Source organism: Haemorhous mexicanus, chromosome 8, assembly GCF_027477595.1.
Source record: "Haemorhous mexicanus isolate bHaeMex1 chromosome 8, bHaeMex1.pri, whole genome shotgun sequence".
Classification (NCBI taxonomy): Eukaryota; Metazoa; Chordata; class Aves; order Passeriformes; family Fringillidae; genus Haemorhous; species Haemorhous mexicanus.
The window spans coordinates 20917633-20935626 of NC_082348.1; the positions used below are offsets into that span (position 1 = coordinate 20917633).

A 17994-nucleotide genomic window follows, 5' to 3' on the forward strand; every position below is an offset into this window, starting at 1 on the left:
TCCCTTTGACTTGATTTCAGCTGCAGACTAACCTGGAAAACTGTAGGGTAGGGGATTTTTCTATTAAATAAATGAATCTTCCAGGTGAGTTTGACTGAGTTGATAAGCAGTAAAGTCCATTCTCAAGCCAATGCTACTTTCTTTCAGGTCATTTGCTAGTGTCCTCAGGTGCTACTGCAATGGTCAAAAGAAGTACACACCAAAAAAAAAAATTATCCAGCATCCTATAACGTGTTATTATAATCTATATAAGACCTGGTAAAATTGCCATTTTTTTTTCCAGGAAATAACTAATCCCAAACTGATTCAGTGCATTAATAAATTAGCTGAGACACTATTACAATTAGAATTTGATTAACATCATTAAGTTTCCTTCAGCTGGACAATGGCTTGGGGGCAGGGGGAAAATCCAGTAACTTAAAAATTTTTCCAAGCTGACAACACTTACAGGATCAGAAACATGAAAGCCAAGTTGGTACATTTCAGTTTTTGATAGTTTTCCAAAATAAACATTTTATAAAATGTTTGAAGAAGAAATCTATATAAACATGTTAAAAAAAACTCCACCTTTCTTGACCAGGCAAGTCACTAAATGGTAATGTGAACTGTGCATGTAATGGGTATGTTTGTTATACACAACACAGTATTTTATTACAAACTGCCAACAAAAGAAGTACATTTCTAGAGACCTTTCTCAGGTTTAATTTCCTCTCAAGACCAGAAGAGTGAAGCAAAAACACAGGTGAGAAAGGTATCTCCCTGCAGTGCTTAATATATAGATACTATTTGATACAGCTTTTTGCTAGGAAAGCAATGCTGAGGAGTCCTAGCTGTGACTAACCAATACCCTTCCCTTGGTCACCACAACACAAGCACAATGAAGAATATGAGCTCTAATAAACATCCTGAGAAAAACAAGCTTGGCCAAGAACAAGTTCACTGCAATACAGGTCTGTGCATACCTATGCCTCCATATGTAGAATGGACATTTTGGTACAAACTTAATTACTGGACATCTTTTGTAGAAAACTGTACATTTACTGGACAAAGCTATTAGCTTTGTATTAGGGTTTCAATGGTTTTCCATTATGGAAACAAAACATAGGACCTAGGTAAAGACATTTTGTCCCCTCACACACAAGCACAGTAAAGATATCCTCTGCTGCCTACCCGGGGAGTGAGCCTTGGAAGAACACCTCTCACACAATGGGCTGTAACAATGAAAATGTAAAACCTAATTGCTTTCGCAGCCACACTGCTAACAGAACAAAGTACATTATTTGGACTTCAGATAATTACCAGCCACCTCTGACACAAAACTAGGAATATGTTCTTTTTATCTTTGCCCCAGGTAGACAAATTTTCCTAAATGAAAACAGAAAATACAGCCTGACTCTACTTGGTGTGAAAGGAGAGCATTATCCAGCTTGGGGGAGAAAAACAGGGAAACCCTTCTAATCTTGCTTCAAAGCTCGTTGGTAGTGGGGAAAAAAAAAAAAAGGAATCAAGTAGCTTCACACCCTTTAACTTCCCTTGTTCTGCGGTCTCTTCCACTTAGCACCTTCTTTTGGTTTAAAATTAAACTGTTTTTCTTAATTTGCAAAACAACAATATACTTTTGACTGAAAAAAAGCCCCCTATGATTTCATAATCTGCTTCTAATTGCGTATTTATTCTCCAAGCTGAAGAAAGGTTGTGAGGGGTTATAAACAAGAAGGGGAGGAACACCTCTGGAAAACATTCTCTCAGACAAAATACCAGATGCATATGGAAAAGACACTGAAAGTCAATCAAGATAATTCAGTTTGATTCTGTCAGAAGCAGTGTCATACTAATCATTACTGTGGAAAACTGAGCTTCTCCTAACATAAAGGAAGGGCCAATTACATTCTCCCCAAATTTAGGGAACAGCAGTTTTAATACCTTCCAATCCATTTATTATTCCTAGACAAGTAGGAAAAATGTTACTATAAATCTCCATCTTTAATATAACCAGGTGTTTATAGCTATGCACTTCAGGCAAGAGTTTCTGCTATTCATCCAGTACTTCTGCCTATTGAATCACATTTCATATATCCCATTTGGTCCCATGTGAAATTCCTTATAGGAGAATACAGTTAAAGAATGCTTGATGGAACTCCCTTGCATTTTATTATAAACCACCATTGAAACACTCTTGAGAATCATCAACAGACAAAATGATACACACCACAGATCAGACTCAACTTCTTTCTCATGTGCCTAGCTGGTTCGGGTTTTTTTGCTTTCTTTCTCCTTTTCCTTTCTATTCTTCTCAGGTTTCTGCTGCATTAGTCCATAAGCAATATCATTAGCTACATGATCCTATACTAAATATAAATCTCAGAAACAATCCTCCTTGTATTAGCTAGAGAGCTAATAATAATTAGTAAAGGCTCTTTTTCTGAGACTTAGATTCTGACATCTGAGTTTTGCTGTATTAACATGTAGAATATATGCTTTTTGTACTAACATCTATATCCTCAGAGCTAACAATGTGTGATGGAGACAAACCAAGACTTCCTGTGGTCACTGTTACAGAAAATTTAAGACTCAAGATCAGACAGAAGAGCAAATGCTGTGAGCAGAGCATAACCCTTTGGTGCTGTTGTCTACAAGCCAATGAAAAGTAGGCTTATCTAGATCTGAATCACTTTACTTGATGATAAGTTCATAATACAGTAGTAAATTCCAAACCAAAATTAACTAAAAAACATCCCAGCACAGTATTTTCAATTCAAATTTTAGATTTCAAATGGAAAAGCAAGCTTCTTGACATAGAATACAGCAGTATCAGTAACTATATAGGTATTAAAATCAGTAGTCTTTTCAAATAAAACTCAGCAGGTCTTCTAGGCACATTTCACTTAACATTGCATTCTTCTCACAAGCTTAAATAGACATACAAGCCATGCATGCTTCACTTAAATATTTAGGCTTCAGTATCTTGATGAAGATCCAGAGGGCTGGATCACATGATTATAGTAAAACAGGGATTCCCAAGCTACTTTGTGTCAAAGTTCCCCCCAAATGACCTCTACTGCCCCTCGTAACTAGCCTGGGCACTACCCAATAATGTGTTTAAATGGCTTCTGGTATAGCAAAACCTCCTGAACTACAATCATCTCTTACTCTTATTTGGAATGGACTGTATCAAATTTATCAAAAATAAACAGGCATGTTTATTTCTTCTCACATTAAGAAACACCTATTTTAAGAAAACAATATTTTTTTCTCCACTGAGGTAAAACACTGTGATACTCAAAATTAATGATTGTACTATAAAACATAATACAAGTAAGCAGTACTGAAAATTCACACATACTCTTAAGCACAGCCTCCATTTTGATATATGCATTCTTGTTTCACTGACCCTTACACAAGTTTCCTACATCATAGTAACACTGATAGTAAATCAGTAGAAAATTAATTTAATGAAAAAGCAGATGAATAACAGTATCTCAGGGGGTCTGAAAATTTTAAGAGGAAATAAAAACTGCATTACCAGAAATATTTGTATTTTGCATAGAAACGTCATGTATTCAGGACTAGGAAGAAGGGGTATGTTAATGATACTGATGCCTTAGAAGAGTGGCAGCTGATAGCCAGATTTCCCCCTTTTCAATTTAGTATACAGATCTTCTCCAGGGTAAGACCTCTAAATTCAAACACTGAAGTGGTGTTAACTAATATAACTATTTGGGAGTTACATGAGCTTATACTAAAAGGAGTGAGGTAGGACTATGTTTTAAAATTATAGTTTCTAATTGAACAACATTTTCAAATAAAATTTATCATCACCATGTTGAACCCACTGTATTTGTAGGCTTCAATAGCAAGACAATGATGTTCTGATTATCGCCATTTAAACCAACAACATGCAGCAATAAAAACCAGTCTTTTGTAAAAGAGTAAAAAAAATACCTGCAGGACTGCCAGCATTTTCTCCTTGATGCAGCTGAATACCAGCAGAATCTATAGAGTTTACTGTAACTGTCTGTAGATTTGGCAATTGAGCAGTGCTTAGACTAACTGGAGTTGATGTCAACGCACCACCTGCTGCAACTTGACCAAGAGTGAGAGTCTGCACAGGAGTCAGAGTTATTTGTTGACCAGGTGCATTCTGAATTTGCAAGTTCTGCAAGTTCTGAACTCCTTGCACTTGAAATGTCTGCCAGGTTATCTGCCCAGAAGGGGTCACTGTTTGTGCCTGAATTAAGAAAGTTCCAGGATTCAGCTGCAGTTGAAGATTTTGAAGAGCCTGTTGAGATATACTTTGACTTGCTTGAACACCGTGGATTGTCTGTTGCGCAATACCTTGTACAATCTGGGCTTGACTGGTTGGCTGCTGCGACTCTTGTAGCTGTATGTGTTGTACAATTGGCTGTGCTGTGGAGACCTGAATATTCTGAGCCTGCGTGTCATCAGAGACTGATGTCTGGATGTAATTTCCCTGAAGATCAGAACCATGAACTTGACCACTAGTTGTGGTCAAGTCATTTGCATTTTGTTCCAATATACTTGAACTGTCTATGGTAACGGGCAATTGCGATGAAGATGACGTTGGCACAAATAAGTCATTATCAGTGGCAGTTTCTGTAATTTCAGGAGAAACTTGCTCACCAGTCCTCTCAGAAGTATCTGAACTATCCATGGCCTGTCCGGTATTTATCAAGTGCCCATCTGCATTAATGCCTGCTGTCATGGTTTGAGAACCACTGCCAAGTCCCAGAGAATCTAGATCAACACTATTAATGGGTACAAAAGTAATATTCCCTGGCAGTCCAAGAGGGACGTTAGCAACCACTTGTGCTTGGCCAGGGTAAGACGAACCACCAATTGCAACTCCCTGAACCTGGACTTGACCAGACTGACCAGATAAAATATTCTGAATATTAGCTGAAGATGTTCCAGAGGCAATGATGGTTTGATTCGAGCCAGGAATGATCTGAATTTGACCAGTTTCTTGATTTATACTGCTATTATCAGAAGAGGCTGCAAAGCCAAGTTGAACCTGCTGACCATCCGCTGTCTGGATCTGGGGTATTACTTGGTATTGCACGTTAGACACTGTACCATTCGACGAATCTGATCCTGGTGCAACAGAAAAGATTTGTTGATTTTGCAAACTCTGAATAGGAAGGACATACTGCCCACTTGAAGTTACTGTGGCAGCACCTGGAATCTGTACTATATTACCAGCTTCGTCCTTTATAGTGGTAGGAGCTGCAGACAAGACCTCCCATCTGTTTGGAGCTCCAGCTAATTGCACAGAAGCCAAATCTCCTGTCTGAATAAAAAGAAAAAAGAAAACAAAATATTAAAACAAATGTTGTACAGACTATGTGTTAGACCAGTCATGCAACTCAGCACTAGATATTTATACGCTACTGGAAAACATGCAGTACAGCTCATATGACCACCAGCAATTGGACTAAAACTATGAAATATGGATTTTATAAAGATCTACTGCCTAAATCAGGGTAGCCAGCCTGCGGGTCATGAGCTGCACGTTGCTTGCAAACATGTCAGATGCAGCTCCTATGTCACAGCTATGTCAGGTGACCAGCAGCAGGGTTATTCTGGTGGCAGGGCTGCTGGGTAATCCAAACCCCTGGCTGTGGGAAGGAGGGAGCTGGCAGGGGCTGCTGGAGTTCTCATCACCAACTTACCCCAAGACTCAGAAACACTCTTTGACTAGCTAGGCACCTATTACACACAAGTGGAGGAACCGTCATGAAGCCAGGGTTGCCTCTATCTCCTGGAGCTCCACTGCCTTTCAACTCTGTTTGCTATTTGTGCATGTTGTGACTCCCAGCAGCACAGAAAATGTTAAAAAGTGATGTAGGCACACAGTTGGAAAGATAGGACAACCTCAGTTTGCTACACAGAGCACAAAGCTCTAGTATTTATAAGCTTGTAGGAGTTAGTTTCGCTAAGGAAGAAGACTTCTAGACTAAGAACTTTTACACCGAAATTATATTTGTATTAGTCATATGCATCAGTTAGGAGAGGGAAAAAAAAAAATCTATCTTCATTAAGTTGGAACAACAGAAAAAGCTAGTGTTTCAGAGTAGACCCCAGATGCTTAAAGAACCTATTATGCATTTGGTTTTTATTCAGTAAAGAAAAGGTAAATTGCACTTACCTTTCTTTACCAAAGCAAGCTTTTTCAGAATAGAGTATTAACAATTAGATTTAACATTCTGCAATGCCTAGCACAGATTTGCATAGTCAACCAGCTTGGTATTGTAAGTAACCATCAATCTAAAAAATATGAAGTGTCTCCTTATCTGTTTAACCATACTGCAGTAAACCAGTGGAAAAACTTAATTAATAGCAACATGTAACTAACTTGCCCTACAACCAATCCAGCTCTGTGAAACACATCTAGTCTCTCTGGCAGAGTCCAGAGGACATAGAAAGAACAGCTCGGGTTTGTCCTTTTGCACTCATCCTGTGATCACTCCTGGTAGGGAAGTTACCAGAACATATCACAACTTTTTTGCGATGCTGCATTCTGACTCCCTTTAGAACAAAACCAGGACATGCAAAATACAGCACACATCCAATTCTTTCCTAACATAGCATTGAGACCAGCCAGTCTGAAAGAATCCTGCAGCAAGCACGAGTGAATTTAGTCCGCAGCATTAGATGGGACTTTTCTAGTTTCACATTTTTATCCTATTCCAGCCCATAACACTACAATGCTTACACGTAAAGGAAAAATAGTGCATTTAAGTCTGAGTCCTTACTAGAAGTTTTACTGTGCTTACCAAGCTTCATTTTCAACAAGGAAACACATACCGTTGCTCTAAATTCTTCTCAAGAACTACAAAAATAATTATTGTGCAAAAACCAAAAGAATGCTGGCCTTCTTCAGGCCTCAAAGACACAGACCATTGACTCTCCTTTCCAGCTCAAAATATTCCATGACTCATAAGTGTGATTCAGGTAGTATATTAATTTTATATTAGTAAATAGTATATTAGTAAATAGATACAGTAAATAGATCACCAGAACAAAACTAATTGTACGGCCTTAATGCTTCAAGGAAAAGAAACATAATAAGGAGAATAATAATTCTACTTTATTATTTTCTTTCCCTCTTATACTGATCAACCTTTCATTTGAAAAACTGTTTTCAATTTTTTTGGTCTTTCAAGCTTGTAACTTACAATACTAGAAGAAAAAAATGTGTAATACTCCCTATCACATATCCTACCTAGAAGAAGGCAACAAGTTCTATTTTCCTCTGCTACCACATTACCTTTATAGACTTGTGTTTAATATTGCTTGAAGTTGCTGAAACGCTGCTAAGAAAGTTCATAACTACTCAATTCACAAGCATATAAATAAATACCTATTAACTGAAGGTTTCTTAAAATATCAAAATACCTATAAAAATCAGGGGTAAACATGAGTCAGAAAATACCAAAAGCAAAAATATGACTGTGATATGTTTAAAGTGTGTCATTATAAAATAAATGTATAATATAATGTGTTGATAGCAGTTGGAACAAAAGAGAAAGGAAAAGCAATATAAACCATTACAAGTCTGATATAATTTCTCACTGATTGAAAACTTTGTACAAGCAAATGTTGAAAGCTTTGGTTAAACTGGACTGATCTAATATGCAGTAACATGTCAATGTCTATTCATATGTAATATCCTCCACAGAAATACTTCAAAGGGAACCTGTCTCCTTAGTGATATGGAAATGACCTACTTTATTCTTCTCCCAAAACATATGTTGATTTCCATATTGGCATTTTCATGTTGGGCACACATCTCACGTTTTCATGATCTAGTGAAATCTTCCCTCAAAACCTGCTCTGCAATGATTTTAGCACAACAGAGCCAATCTTTTAGTAGATGCACTTGTCAGTCCATGGAGAAGTTCAGAGCAGCCACGCATGAGGATATGAAGCTATGCTACACATACAACATAAAATGCCTGTTATTCACATTGCTCTTACAGCTGGCTATATCAGACACCACCACCTGAATCATGTGGAGGGAGGAGCAAAAAGAGGGTGAGGCTTTCAAGAAGCTATCCGGCAGCTATCAAAATTGCTAGCATTAAAGCATGAAAAAAATCCATAGGGTAAAGAGTATCTGAGGATGATCTCTAATCTCAAATGGTCATCATCAGCCTGTCATAACAAGATTGACTGTTATGTTCTTTCACAAAGTCCGTTGAGACAAGAAGACATTTCTTGGACTTCTTTTCCTACTAACTAAAGAGTAATAACCATTCTTTACGTCCTCAGGCAATTAAGCACTTGTGTAGTAACTCAGAAGTTCTGCCACTGATACATGAGCAGCAACATCTGCAGCCCAGACACTTACTGAGCTTTACATTCAAAATACACCGGTTTGTTTGCTGTCTCAGCCATCAGTGGAAAATATTTAGAGGGTAGAGAGAAAGCAACAGTTTCCTTATCAACTGATACTCAGGCAGCAGTTATTTGGCAGCTGCTTCTTTAAGAGAAGGCTGGACTGCTTCAATCTAAAGGCTGTTTCAAGAGGAAGGGACAAAGATCTGAGTAAAGTTCAGCACTACTCAGCCAAGGAGGAGAGAACAGGAAGCAACAGGGAATTCACTGGAAGCAGCACCAGGAAACAAGAAAAAGAGACAGGAACAGAGCAAAGAGAGAAGCTGACACAAGGCATAGGATGAATTAAAATCAAATTATATGTCCACCTGAAGAAAGGTCAAGTACCAACAAAGAGTCAAAGCTCCAACTATTGTTCAGCCCGTCTTTTGATTTTTTAACAGGCCTTGTATAATTTCCAGTGGATAAAATAAAGAGATATCTCTGAGAGAAAAGTCTCATTCCTGAAGAATCATGAGCCATGATAAATAAAAATCTAGTAATCATCTTGTTCAATATATTTGGGTAAAATTACAGCAACATGAAGTCAAATGTGGAAGGGATAAGAGAAAGACAGAAGATAAAATACCTTTCAGAAGTGATCTAAACCATACTGAATTGATAAAAAAATAAAATATACTTCACCAAAGTAAAGTGGAGAGGAGGAAAGCAGAGAAAGACCCCTGTAAGAACTGGTATTTGTTGTAGACACCTGCATCTCAACATGTCAAATGGGCACACGTCATTAGCCCTCAGTATTTTACTACAAAAGTCTACCAAACATTTATCTGCTGGTGGACATCTTTTTACTGCACTTTTCAGAAAGTCACTTTTGCTCCATTTAGCCCTGGAGCAAAAGCATCAGCCAAACAACCAGAGGTGGAAAGATAATGAATCATGAGCTCCTAAACATTCAAAAATCACACACCTAATGAAGAAGATTGGACACTGCCTCATCCAAATTGTTGTTTTATGAAAGAGTTAGGGTTCTAATGCATGGTTTTAATAATACCATGTGTTTACCAAGCTACAGTAAACTATCTGTGCATTCTTAGGTCATTACAAATACAAGATAAAATGCACTTGCTTCAACTCTTTCATTAAAGTATGAGCTAATACATTCTATCTCGTATTTGCCATAGGTTAAAAACATGTTCAACATCAGCCACTGTGGTTCAGCTGACACAAAGCTGTTTGTTAAGACAAATTTATTCTGTTGCATGTTTGAGCCCTCTGCTAATGAAGCCACTCAATTCAGAAAAATACTTCTGCCCAAATCAAATGTTTGGAAAAACAAAGAGCATTTTGGGAAAAATATATATTATCTGGGGCTGCTTAAAATCTTATTTTAAAAGAAACTCCAATCTGGTGAAATATATCTAACTGTATCTCAGTTAAAGAATATCTACATCTTTTTGCTTGACATGGACAACTGGAGCCAAAACTTCAGCACTTTGTTATCAATCAGCACAAGTTCAGAACTTTTCCAAATTAATACAATATCCCTGACCTTAGTAGAAACAAGGAAGCTGAAGCTCTAAGAAACAAGGCATGGCAACAAGAAGATATTTTAAACTAGATCATAGGTAACTTCTTTTGTTTATTCATTAGTAAATCTATATATGTATATGAATCTCAATGTAACTACATGCCAAACTAGCATTCTATGGAATGGTTTGGGTTTTTTCTGCTTTCAACTCAGCTGCTGAAGGGTCTATCAAACCATCAAGAGAACAAGAGGACCTGGGATCAGTCAGCCTCACAGCTTGATCTTTGGGAAGACAATGGAGCAAATAACCTTGAAAATAACCTTGAAAAAATTAACCTTCAAATAATCTTGAGGGGTAAAAAAAAAAAAAAAAAAAGTAGTGTTCAGAAGTAGTCAGCCTACACTTAGGAAGGGAAATAATGCTGAAATAACTAACCTCACAATGCCCTAGGATGAGAAGACTGGTAGATGGGTTTAGGCAAGACATATTCTTTATCACTACATTAGTCAAGCTTTTGACTCTGTCCCCCATAACATCAGAAAAAGCCTCTTTCTTATATCATATGGGTTATCAAACACTGGAACATGCAGCCCAGAGAGAGAAAGTGGAGTCTCTAACCTTGGAGTTATTCAAACCCACTGAACACATCTCTGAACAACTTCCCCTCACTGACTCTACTTTGAGCAAGGAGGGGCAGACCAGACATTCTTCAGACATCCTTACCAGCCTCAACTTTCTATGAAATCTTGGACTTCTTGCTAATGTTTAATATTAGATAACTTTTTTGTCCATGCTGTTTTTAAATATGGAAATGCTTTAAAACATACGTTTTCTTGCTTTCTCCAAAACCATTAGGAGAAATAAAACAAAAAATTTTAAGAACATCCCTAAAGCACCTTTTAAAAGAACTTCAAGACTTGGTTCTGATCCAGTATTAAAAAGACATAATTGGAATACAAAAACCAAAGAACATTTTCAAAGGTGAGCTTCTGGACAGTAGCAGGACAAATACACTGTTAGCCATCACATTCTAGTGAAACTTCTTTGTTTTGCAAAAGTGGAGAAGAGAGAGAAGCAAGACAATTCCAGGCAGACTTTTCTATAGCAGCTGAACATGTTCTGGTGCATCTGTTCACATCCAGAAACCTAGCAGCAGGAAGCTATCTTATCACCCACAAAAGCAAAAATGGATGTCAGAATAATTCTGAACTTCCTCCAAATGACCATATAGGCCAGAAACCCAAGTAGTATGGTTAACTCTGACACACGTGGCATTCAGGCATATTTTTGCCAAGTGGATGGAAAACATGAAATTTTAAATGCCTTCCTCTTTCTCCATCCTGTCAGCACTATTCCTACTTCCTCCTAAACTGAGTTTAAACTAGGTGCATCTCAGATTGTTAATCTTCTGAGGCATAAATTAACTATAATTCCAGACTTTCATTAAATTCTGTGAAGCACTTATAATCAGTTCTAAAGCTCAAGATATGCCAAAGCAGTCTTAAAACACACCAGCCTTTACTTGTCCAAGATACACAGAAATGCTTTGTCTACTGCAGAGGAATTATACTCATCTTCCCCACATATGTGAATTATTAACCTGTCCAATGTTTTCCACATCTTGTTGGTATACCAACAACACAAATAAAGCAACAACACAAATAAATCGTATAAATAATTCCTCCCAACCTTTTTTTTAAAGGCTAGCAAATCAGGGCAGCCCACTTCACACAAGATGCATCTACACACCTCAGCTGGGGCAGTTATCTCTGACAGCCCCCATTCTTTGGCAGCTGTCAGAGCCAACAGTTTTCTCAGCCAGCCTGCCACTCTTCCCAATTCCCTGCCTCCCATACAACCTCCCAGCAGTCTTGCACCCTATCCTCACCTATCCAGTCCCACCCAGCACAACCATAAGAATGGCCCTTGGGAGCATGAGAGTTCCAAGACAGCCTTTAGCTTTGCATCACAATGAAGTAAGAGAACATAAACAACTGGTTATCATCTCAGCTTTGTAGCTTCTTAAACAATCATCTGATCATGCTACAACCATACAGCTGGCCATCAAGGCTCTGCTTGACCTAAATATATCTGCTCTTTTGTTTCCTCCCTTATGTATAGCGTTACCATCTTCTGCTTTGCTTCTCATTTTCACCTAATGCTAAAATCTTTGCAGATGTTTAAACTGGAATGAAACTAGTGTATTTATCCCTAAATGAAAAAAAAGAATTTATAACTAAGTGAAAAAGCAAGACCCAAACTAAAACTTCTCAGATTTTGAATTCTCAAGACAAAGACATCCTTAGGGGCCAAAACATGAGTCGTCATTCTAGGTCAGGCAGTAGCACACACCATCCCAGCAAGGCTCTCACACAAACCAGCAGGCAGCAATATTCAAGGCAACGTTCCCATGGCAAGTGTTTAAACCAACCAAGGGTGTAGCAGTATGGCAACCAAGGAAAAGATGCTCAGGTAAGTAAGCCACAAACTCAAGGCATCCATATCAAACACCATCAGACAACATACTGGTGTTGGTTGATTATTTGGCAGAGTAAATTACGGTCTCAAAGCTGAAAGACTGCAATCTTCATCAATGCACAAAGACAAGATCAGCAGTAATGCCTGCTAGTGCCTCTCATCCAAAAAGAAATAGAGTTCCGACCAGAATCATCAGCCAAGCTGAATACCTTGCTATCTAAAGACAACCTGCCTTGACCTAAACTCAACCTTCTTCTCTTTTCTATCACTGACAGGATGGAAAGGAGAAAAAGGTTGAGTTTAGTTCTGTCACTTGCCTTCTTCATTTGCTTTTCATTACAAGCAGCTGCCATTCTCATGAGTCTTTTTACTTCCTCACTAATCCTTTCAGTGGTGTTATAGCAATGAGCATTCAAACAGCAGGCCTGGACTCAGATACCAATACCGAATCATAGGATAATTTCAGCTGGAAAGGACCTCTGAAGGTCACCTGGTCCAACCCCTGGGCTCAAAGCAGGGCCAGCTAGATCATTACAAACACAATCACATTTGCTCCAGCTCTTCCCCAAATCCCAGACACACAATATTCCCTGCATTCCTAGGGGAGTTTTGCTGTTGCTTTTAAATCATACTGCTGGTCTCTTGGGGAGCAGCTGCAGCATACCATTTCAGCCAGGAAAGCAGTATGCTAGCCCAGCATGCTGGCTCCAGCCCTGCCAGCTTCTACCAAGCAAATGTCAGTAAAACAGTAACAAAACAACCCTGAAACAACAGCATCACTATCCATTGACGTGCAGGCTCTTCAAGCACTTCTAAGAGGAAATACCTAGTTTAACTTCTACTATCCATTAGTGTAGCTTGGGACTTCTACCAGACTTTCAGCAGTCAGAACTGCAGTCCAAGTATACAATATAACAGGAAAGAGCTGCCCTCCCACTGCTACATTAGGCCACATCACCCATGCACAGGTCTCAAACTGATTGAGCTATAGTCCTGGGAAAGGGATGAGCATCACAAACTGCAGGAAGAGAATCATGTCTGTCTGTGCATATAGATTTCATTTTCCATACAACTTAGGAGGCACCTACAATGTAAGACTTTTTAGCTTCCTCCTTCTTCCAACTTCCAATATGTTAAATACAGAGGACCAGAAAGAAAAAGACTCTTTATTGCACTAAATCTCTTTCGTTCTTCTGTTTTTCACAAGGAATGTATTTCAGGGCCTTTAGTCCCTCCCCTCTCTTTATAAAGGTCATATTAATTAACTCCAGTGTCTAGTTCAGCTACTGTTAGGTATCTCCTTCAATCTATATTTAGTTTCCACCCAAAATATTCTGAATCATTCAAGAGTTAGGTTGTAGGAGTGTAAAAATTAGCAGAATGCTATAACCTAACTCACAGAAGATATGTAGGAAGGTCCTATCTGCACGTATGGAAAGTAGTGAGTGAGCTTATATTCATTTAGGTTTTTAATTAAGACTTTGGCTTCTCTTGAATTGCATTTGCTTTCCCCTGAAAAACCTCTTAAAGATTGCCACAACAACATATTAACTTAATAGGAGTAAAGAAGTACCACATCAAAACTGTTTTGCCCATTTTGAACTGCCAGGAACCATGTGTCCTGCACCAGCGTTCTAGTATCCTGTCAGACCGACTGCTCATCCTAATCAATCAATCAATCCATCCATCCCCAAGATGCACAATTCCAGCTGTACAGTGAGAACAACCTTAGAGGTCGATATAGGAAAGCAAGCAATCATTTAAACATCATCTGTTTTTCAGTATGTTTATGCTCATCAGCACTGTATGCATCCATACAGTGAAACAAATCTTAGAGCTATTGGGCACTTTAAAACATCTAGAAATATTTTTTAAAACATACTGCTTGAGCAAATAAATAGGTTTGGCAGAAAGGATGCTTGAAAGGGGTTGGAATCCTAGTATATTTTTGAGCTCTGTCATTAGGCTACAACCTGCTGTATGACCTCAGACAGCTATTTTGCTTCAGCTTCCCTTTACGTAAAGTAAGCTGTAATGTACATATGAAAAGTACTTTAAAGTTTATCAAGTATTTAGAAACTTCTATCAGTAACACTTTGACATTTGTTAAAAGCTTGACAAAGCCACTTCATCCACCAGTACAATGCTTTGCAGTTTTCTTCCTATTTGCAAAATCCTAACACTACTCAAGGCTGTTGCACAGCAAGTTTAAAAACAAGACTTGCTTTAAAAGAAGAAAAAGGCACATTTTTTTCTAATTTTAAAGATGTTTTTGTTAAAAAAAAATTAGAGGTAATATGTGCAATTTTCCAAGGGCCAAGGCCAAAAAATTACATCACATCATTTTAAAAGATATTTTGGAACTCTCTTTTAATACACAAATATTTTTAGGTATCAGTTATTTAGAAATGCACCATCTCTTTGAATTTTATGAGCAATGTCAACATGAGATTTAGCTAGAGCAATTAAGGAACATGAGTTCTCATTAGGCTTTTGTTACGGGGATTGTTAAACTAGCTTCAGCAAGAATATGTTTCTAGTCTGCAAGATCCATCTCATCACACCAGGTCCCGAGGTCATCAAGGCTCCTTTCAGAGGCAACGGCGCATGAGAGATAAGGACAGAAAATGCTACGAGGAACCGCATGATAACTCTCCTTAGAAAAACAGCGCGATACAGGAAGCAGCTTTCCACCACCGCGTTCGCTTCTAAACAGCCATTTTACTTCACTACATCCTTCCCTACAGCCAGCCTTCATTTTGTGTTCCTGCCTGGCTGCGCGGTTCCAGGCTGACAGCCTAGCGGGGATACCGGGGGCGCGCTCAGGTGGAGGTGAGATGCCTCCCAGCCTCTCCGGGTTCCGAGCGAGCCGTTCCGGTGCCAGGGTCGGGGGAGGGAGGCTTCCCGCCTCCCCCCGTTTTTGAAAGTAAATGAAGGCGCCGCTCCCAATGGCGGGGGAGGGGGGAGCTTGGCTCCCTCCTCCTCCCGGGAGCCCGGCTCCTCCTGGAGAGGCAGGGGAGCCCGGGGACCCCTCTCCTGGCAGGTCGGCCCTGCTATCGTCCCTCCCCCCGGGCGGGCAGTGCCGTGTGTCCCGTCCCTCCCCCCGGGCGGGCGGGCTGGCTGTGCTGTCTCTCCCCCCGGCAGGCCGTGCGAGAGCGGCGGGGCGGGCACTCACCGCTCCGGCAGAGTGAGAGGCAGCGGCGGCGGCGGCGGCCTCATCCTCCTCCGGCGACGGCGGGCCGATCTTGCTGCAGGTGGCCGCCAGCAGAGCGAGCGGTGACGGCTGCGCGTCCTACCCACAATGGGCGGGTTCAGGGAGAGAAGGGGGGTGGCGGTTAGTGCGGGACAGCGACCGGGCTCCTCGCAGACGTGCACACAGGAAGCGGCGGCGGCGGCACCGGCTCCGCACCCGCTCACAACGTGTCACCCGGGGGAGGGGGGGAAGGGGCCCAGCCGGGCCTGCGCTCACCTGGGGGGCGGCCGCCCCGGCGGAGGCCGAGGCGGCGCCGTTGCCGTGCTGGAGATATTCGCTGTGGCTGCTGCTGTCCACGTCTAAGGCAGCCATTTCCTCTTGTTTCACGGGCTTCTCGGGAGCTGCGGGCACAGCGGGGAGGGGGAGGGGAGAGTCACTGACGGGAGCGATCACCCCCCTCCCTCTCTCTCCCTCCCTCCCTTCCTCCCTCCCTCTCCCCCCCCTAACCCCAGCGCTCCCCCCGCCCTCCCGCACGGAGCCCTCCTCCTCCTCCTCCTCCTCCTCCCCGTGCTGCTGCCCCTGCCCCTCTTCTCCCTCCTCCCCCTGCTCCTCCTGCTGCTGCTCTCAGTGCCGCTCTCGCCTCGCTCGCACACGGACGCTCCGGGGCCGGAGCGGGGACGCGCAGGGCCGGAGCAGGAGCGGGGAGCCCCCGGGGCGGCTCGGTCGGTGCGTACGTACCGGTCATGGTGTGAGTGCGAGCGGCCGGCTGGCTGGCTGGCTGGGCGGGAGGCAGGCAGGCAGGCTGGCTGGCTCGCACACAGGCCCTGCTGGCTGGGGCTAGGCGGCTGCCGCCGGGGACATGCTTATTGTGCTCACGGCGGGCTGAAGCGGCGGCGGCGGCCCGAGCCTACTCCGGGTTTTTTTTCCTATTTTGATTGACGGTGCGGGAAAGCCGAAAGGTGGGGCTTGCCGCGGGAGAGGGGGCCCGGCCGACACCGCCGCCCGCCTGCCAGCCCGGAACTCCCGCCCACGCCCGCGCGCGCGCGCTCTCATTGGCTGTGCGCCGCCGCCGCCGCCGCTCGCACGGGCCACCCGGGCTGCCAGTCACCCGCCGGGGGCGGGGGGGGCGCCCCATGCCGGGGCGGCTTCCTGTTTGCCAGGGTTAGTGCGGGGAACAATGAGCGGGACCCGCCGGGAGGCCGCGGCCCTTGCCGGCCAGGGACCCGCTGTCCCGGGAGGCGGCACCGCCGCCGCGCTCCCCTGACACCGCGGGGCCCGACCGCCCGCAGGGCTCAGCGCATAGGCACAGCTGCGAGGTGGTGGCGCTATGATTCCAGCCCCCCTCCCCCCGCGCCCCCGCCGCTGTTGTGCTCGGGGGGCGCCGGGCCAGGTCTGCGATCTTTCGAAGTCTCCGCGTCGGGGCTGTCACTCACGGCCGGCGACAGCCGCGGCTCCAGAGCGGCGGCCGAGCAGCTCCCGGCCGACGGACAGCGCCGCCGCGCTTTGTCCCTCCGGCGCTAAGATGTCGGCGCGGCGTCCCCAGGGGAGCCGGTCCGCCCGGGCGGGCACTGCCCGGAGGCTGCCGCTGGCCGCCCCCCCGCGGGACCGGGCGCCCGGGTCAGCGCTGGGAGCAGCGCCCGCCTCAGCGGGGCGACCCCGCCGTGCCGCCGTTGCATAAGCGCAGTGGCGGGCTCGCACCTGCCTGGGCCGGGCAGGGAACCGAAAACCTGCGCTGTCTCTGAGGCAGAACAAAACCCGTCCCAGATAAGGCCGCGAGTTCGATTTTAACGCGCCACGTCCTCCCTGCGGGAGTACCTGCCGTGAGCTGGGCACCCGAGCCTTGGCACGGATCGAACATTTGTAGCAGCAGGCTTTATTTTCATCGTGTTAAGGAGAACTAATAAGATTCCCCTCAACGTCAGTTTGCTGGTCTGTGTCCCATGTTACGCAACACAAAGGAAACTGGGAGCTCTCGGATTGTTAAACTAAGACAGGAAATATGTTTAAACGTTACATAAGTATATGATGATACAGGAATGATTATTAGTGGGGCCTGTTTCTCTGTAACACCACTTAGCTTGTAAAGGGTTCCTGTAAAGGGGAACAGTTTGGGTTTGGCCTTCCATCACGTCTAAGTGCATCTGCAGGGTCATAGGACAGTGTAGGTTGAGGCGCTGATTTTGACCCTTAGCTTGCAAATTCTCCTGAAGGATGACTTTTTCATGGTTACCCTCAGTGTGGTGTTCCAAGGAGTCTGACTGAGGCTGGAAAACCTCAAACCTACTTTCCTGTTACAATGTTTAATGTAATTAGAACTGAGGAGGAACTGGGAGATACAGTGAGCACAGTCTCATATGTCCGCAGTTGAGTGTGTGGATTCCCAGGCTCCTGAGATAAACTCATGGCCAAGTTAGTAACTAGGAAACCCAGAAGTAC

The 17994-nt window shown here is 42.9% G+C and overlaps 1 protein-coding gene across 3 annotated transcripts in view; it reads right to left on the reverse strand.

Moving 5' to 3' along the window:
• SP3 (Sp3 transcription factor) overlaps nt 1-17601 on the reverse strand; it is a 35726-nt gene extending 18125 nt beyond the window's left edge. The window contains exons 1-5 of one of the 3 annotated variants that reach the window (XM_059853143.1): nt 17374-17601; nt 15835-15959; nt 15541-15657; nt 5218-5308; nt 3943-5112 (exon numbers count right to left, since the gene is read on the reverse strand). In XM_059853143.1, the coding sequence (XP_059709126.1) occupies nt 3943-5112; nt 5218-5308; nt 15541-15657; nt 15835-15959; nt 17374-17416 (1546 nt within the window). In that variant the 5' untranslated portion in view covers nt 17417-17601. Of the gene's footprint in view, nt 1-3942; nt 5309-15540; nt 15658-15834; nt 15960-16296; nt 16568-17373 lie in introns of those variants that run through there. The other 2 variants (XM_059853141.1, XM_059853142.1) reach the window with 2 other exon arrangements.
• Between the last annotated feature and the right edge of the window lie 393 nt (nt 17602-17994).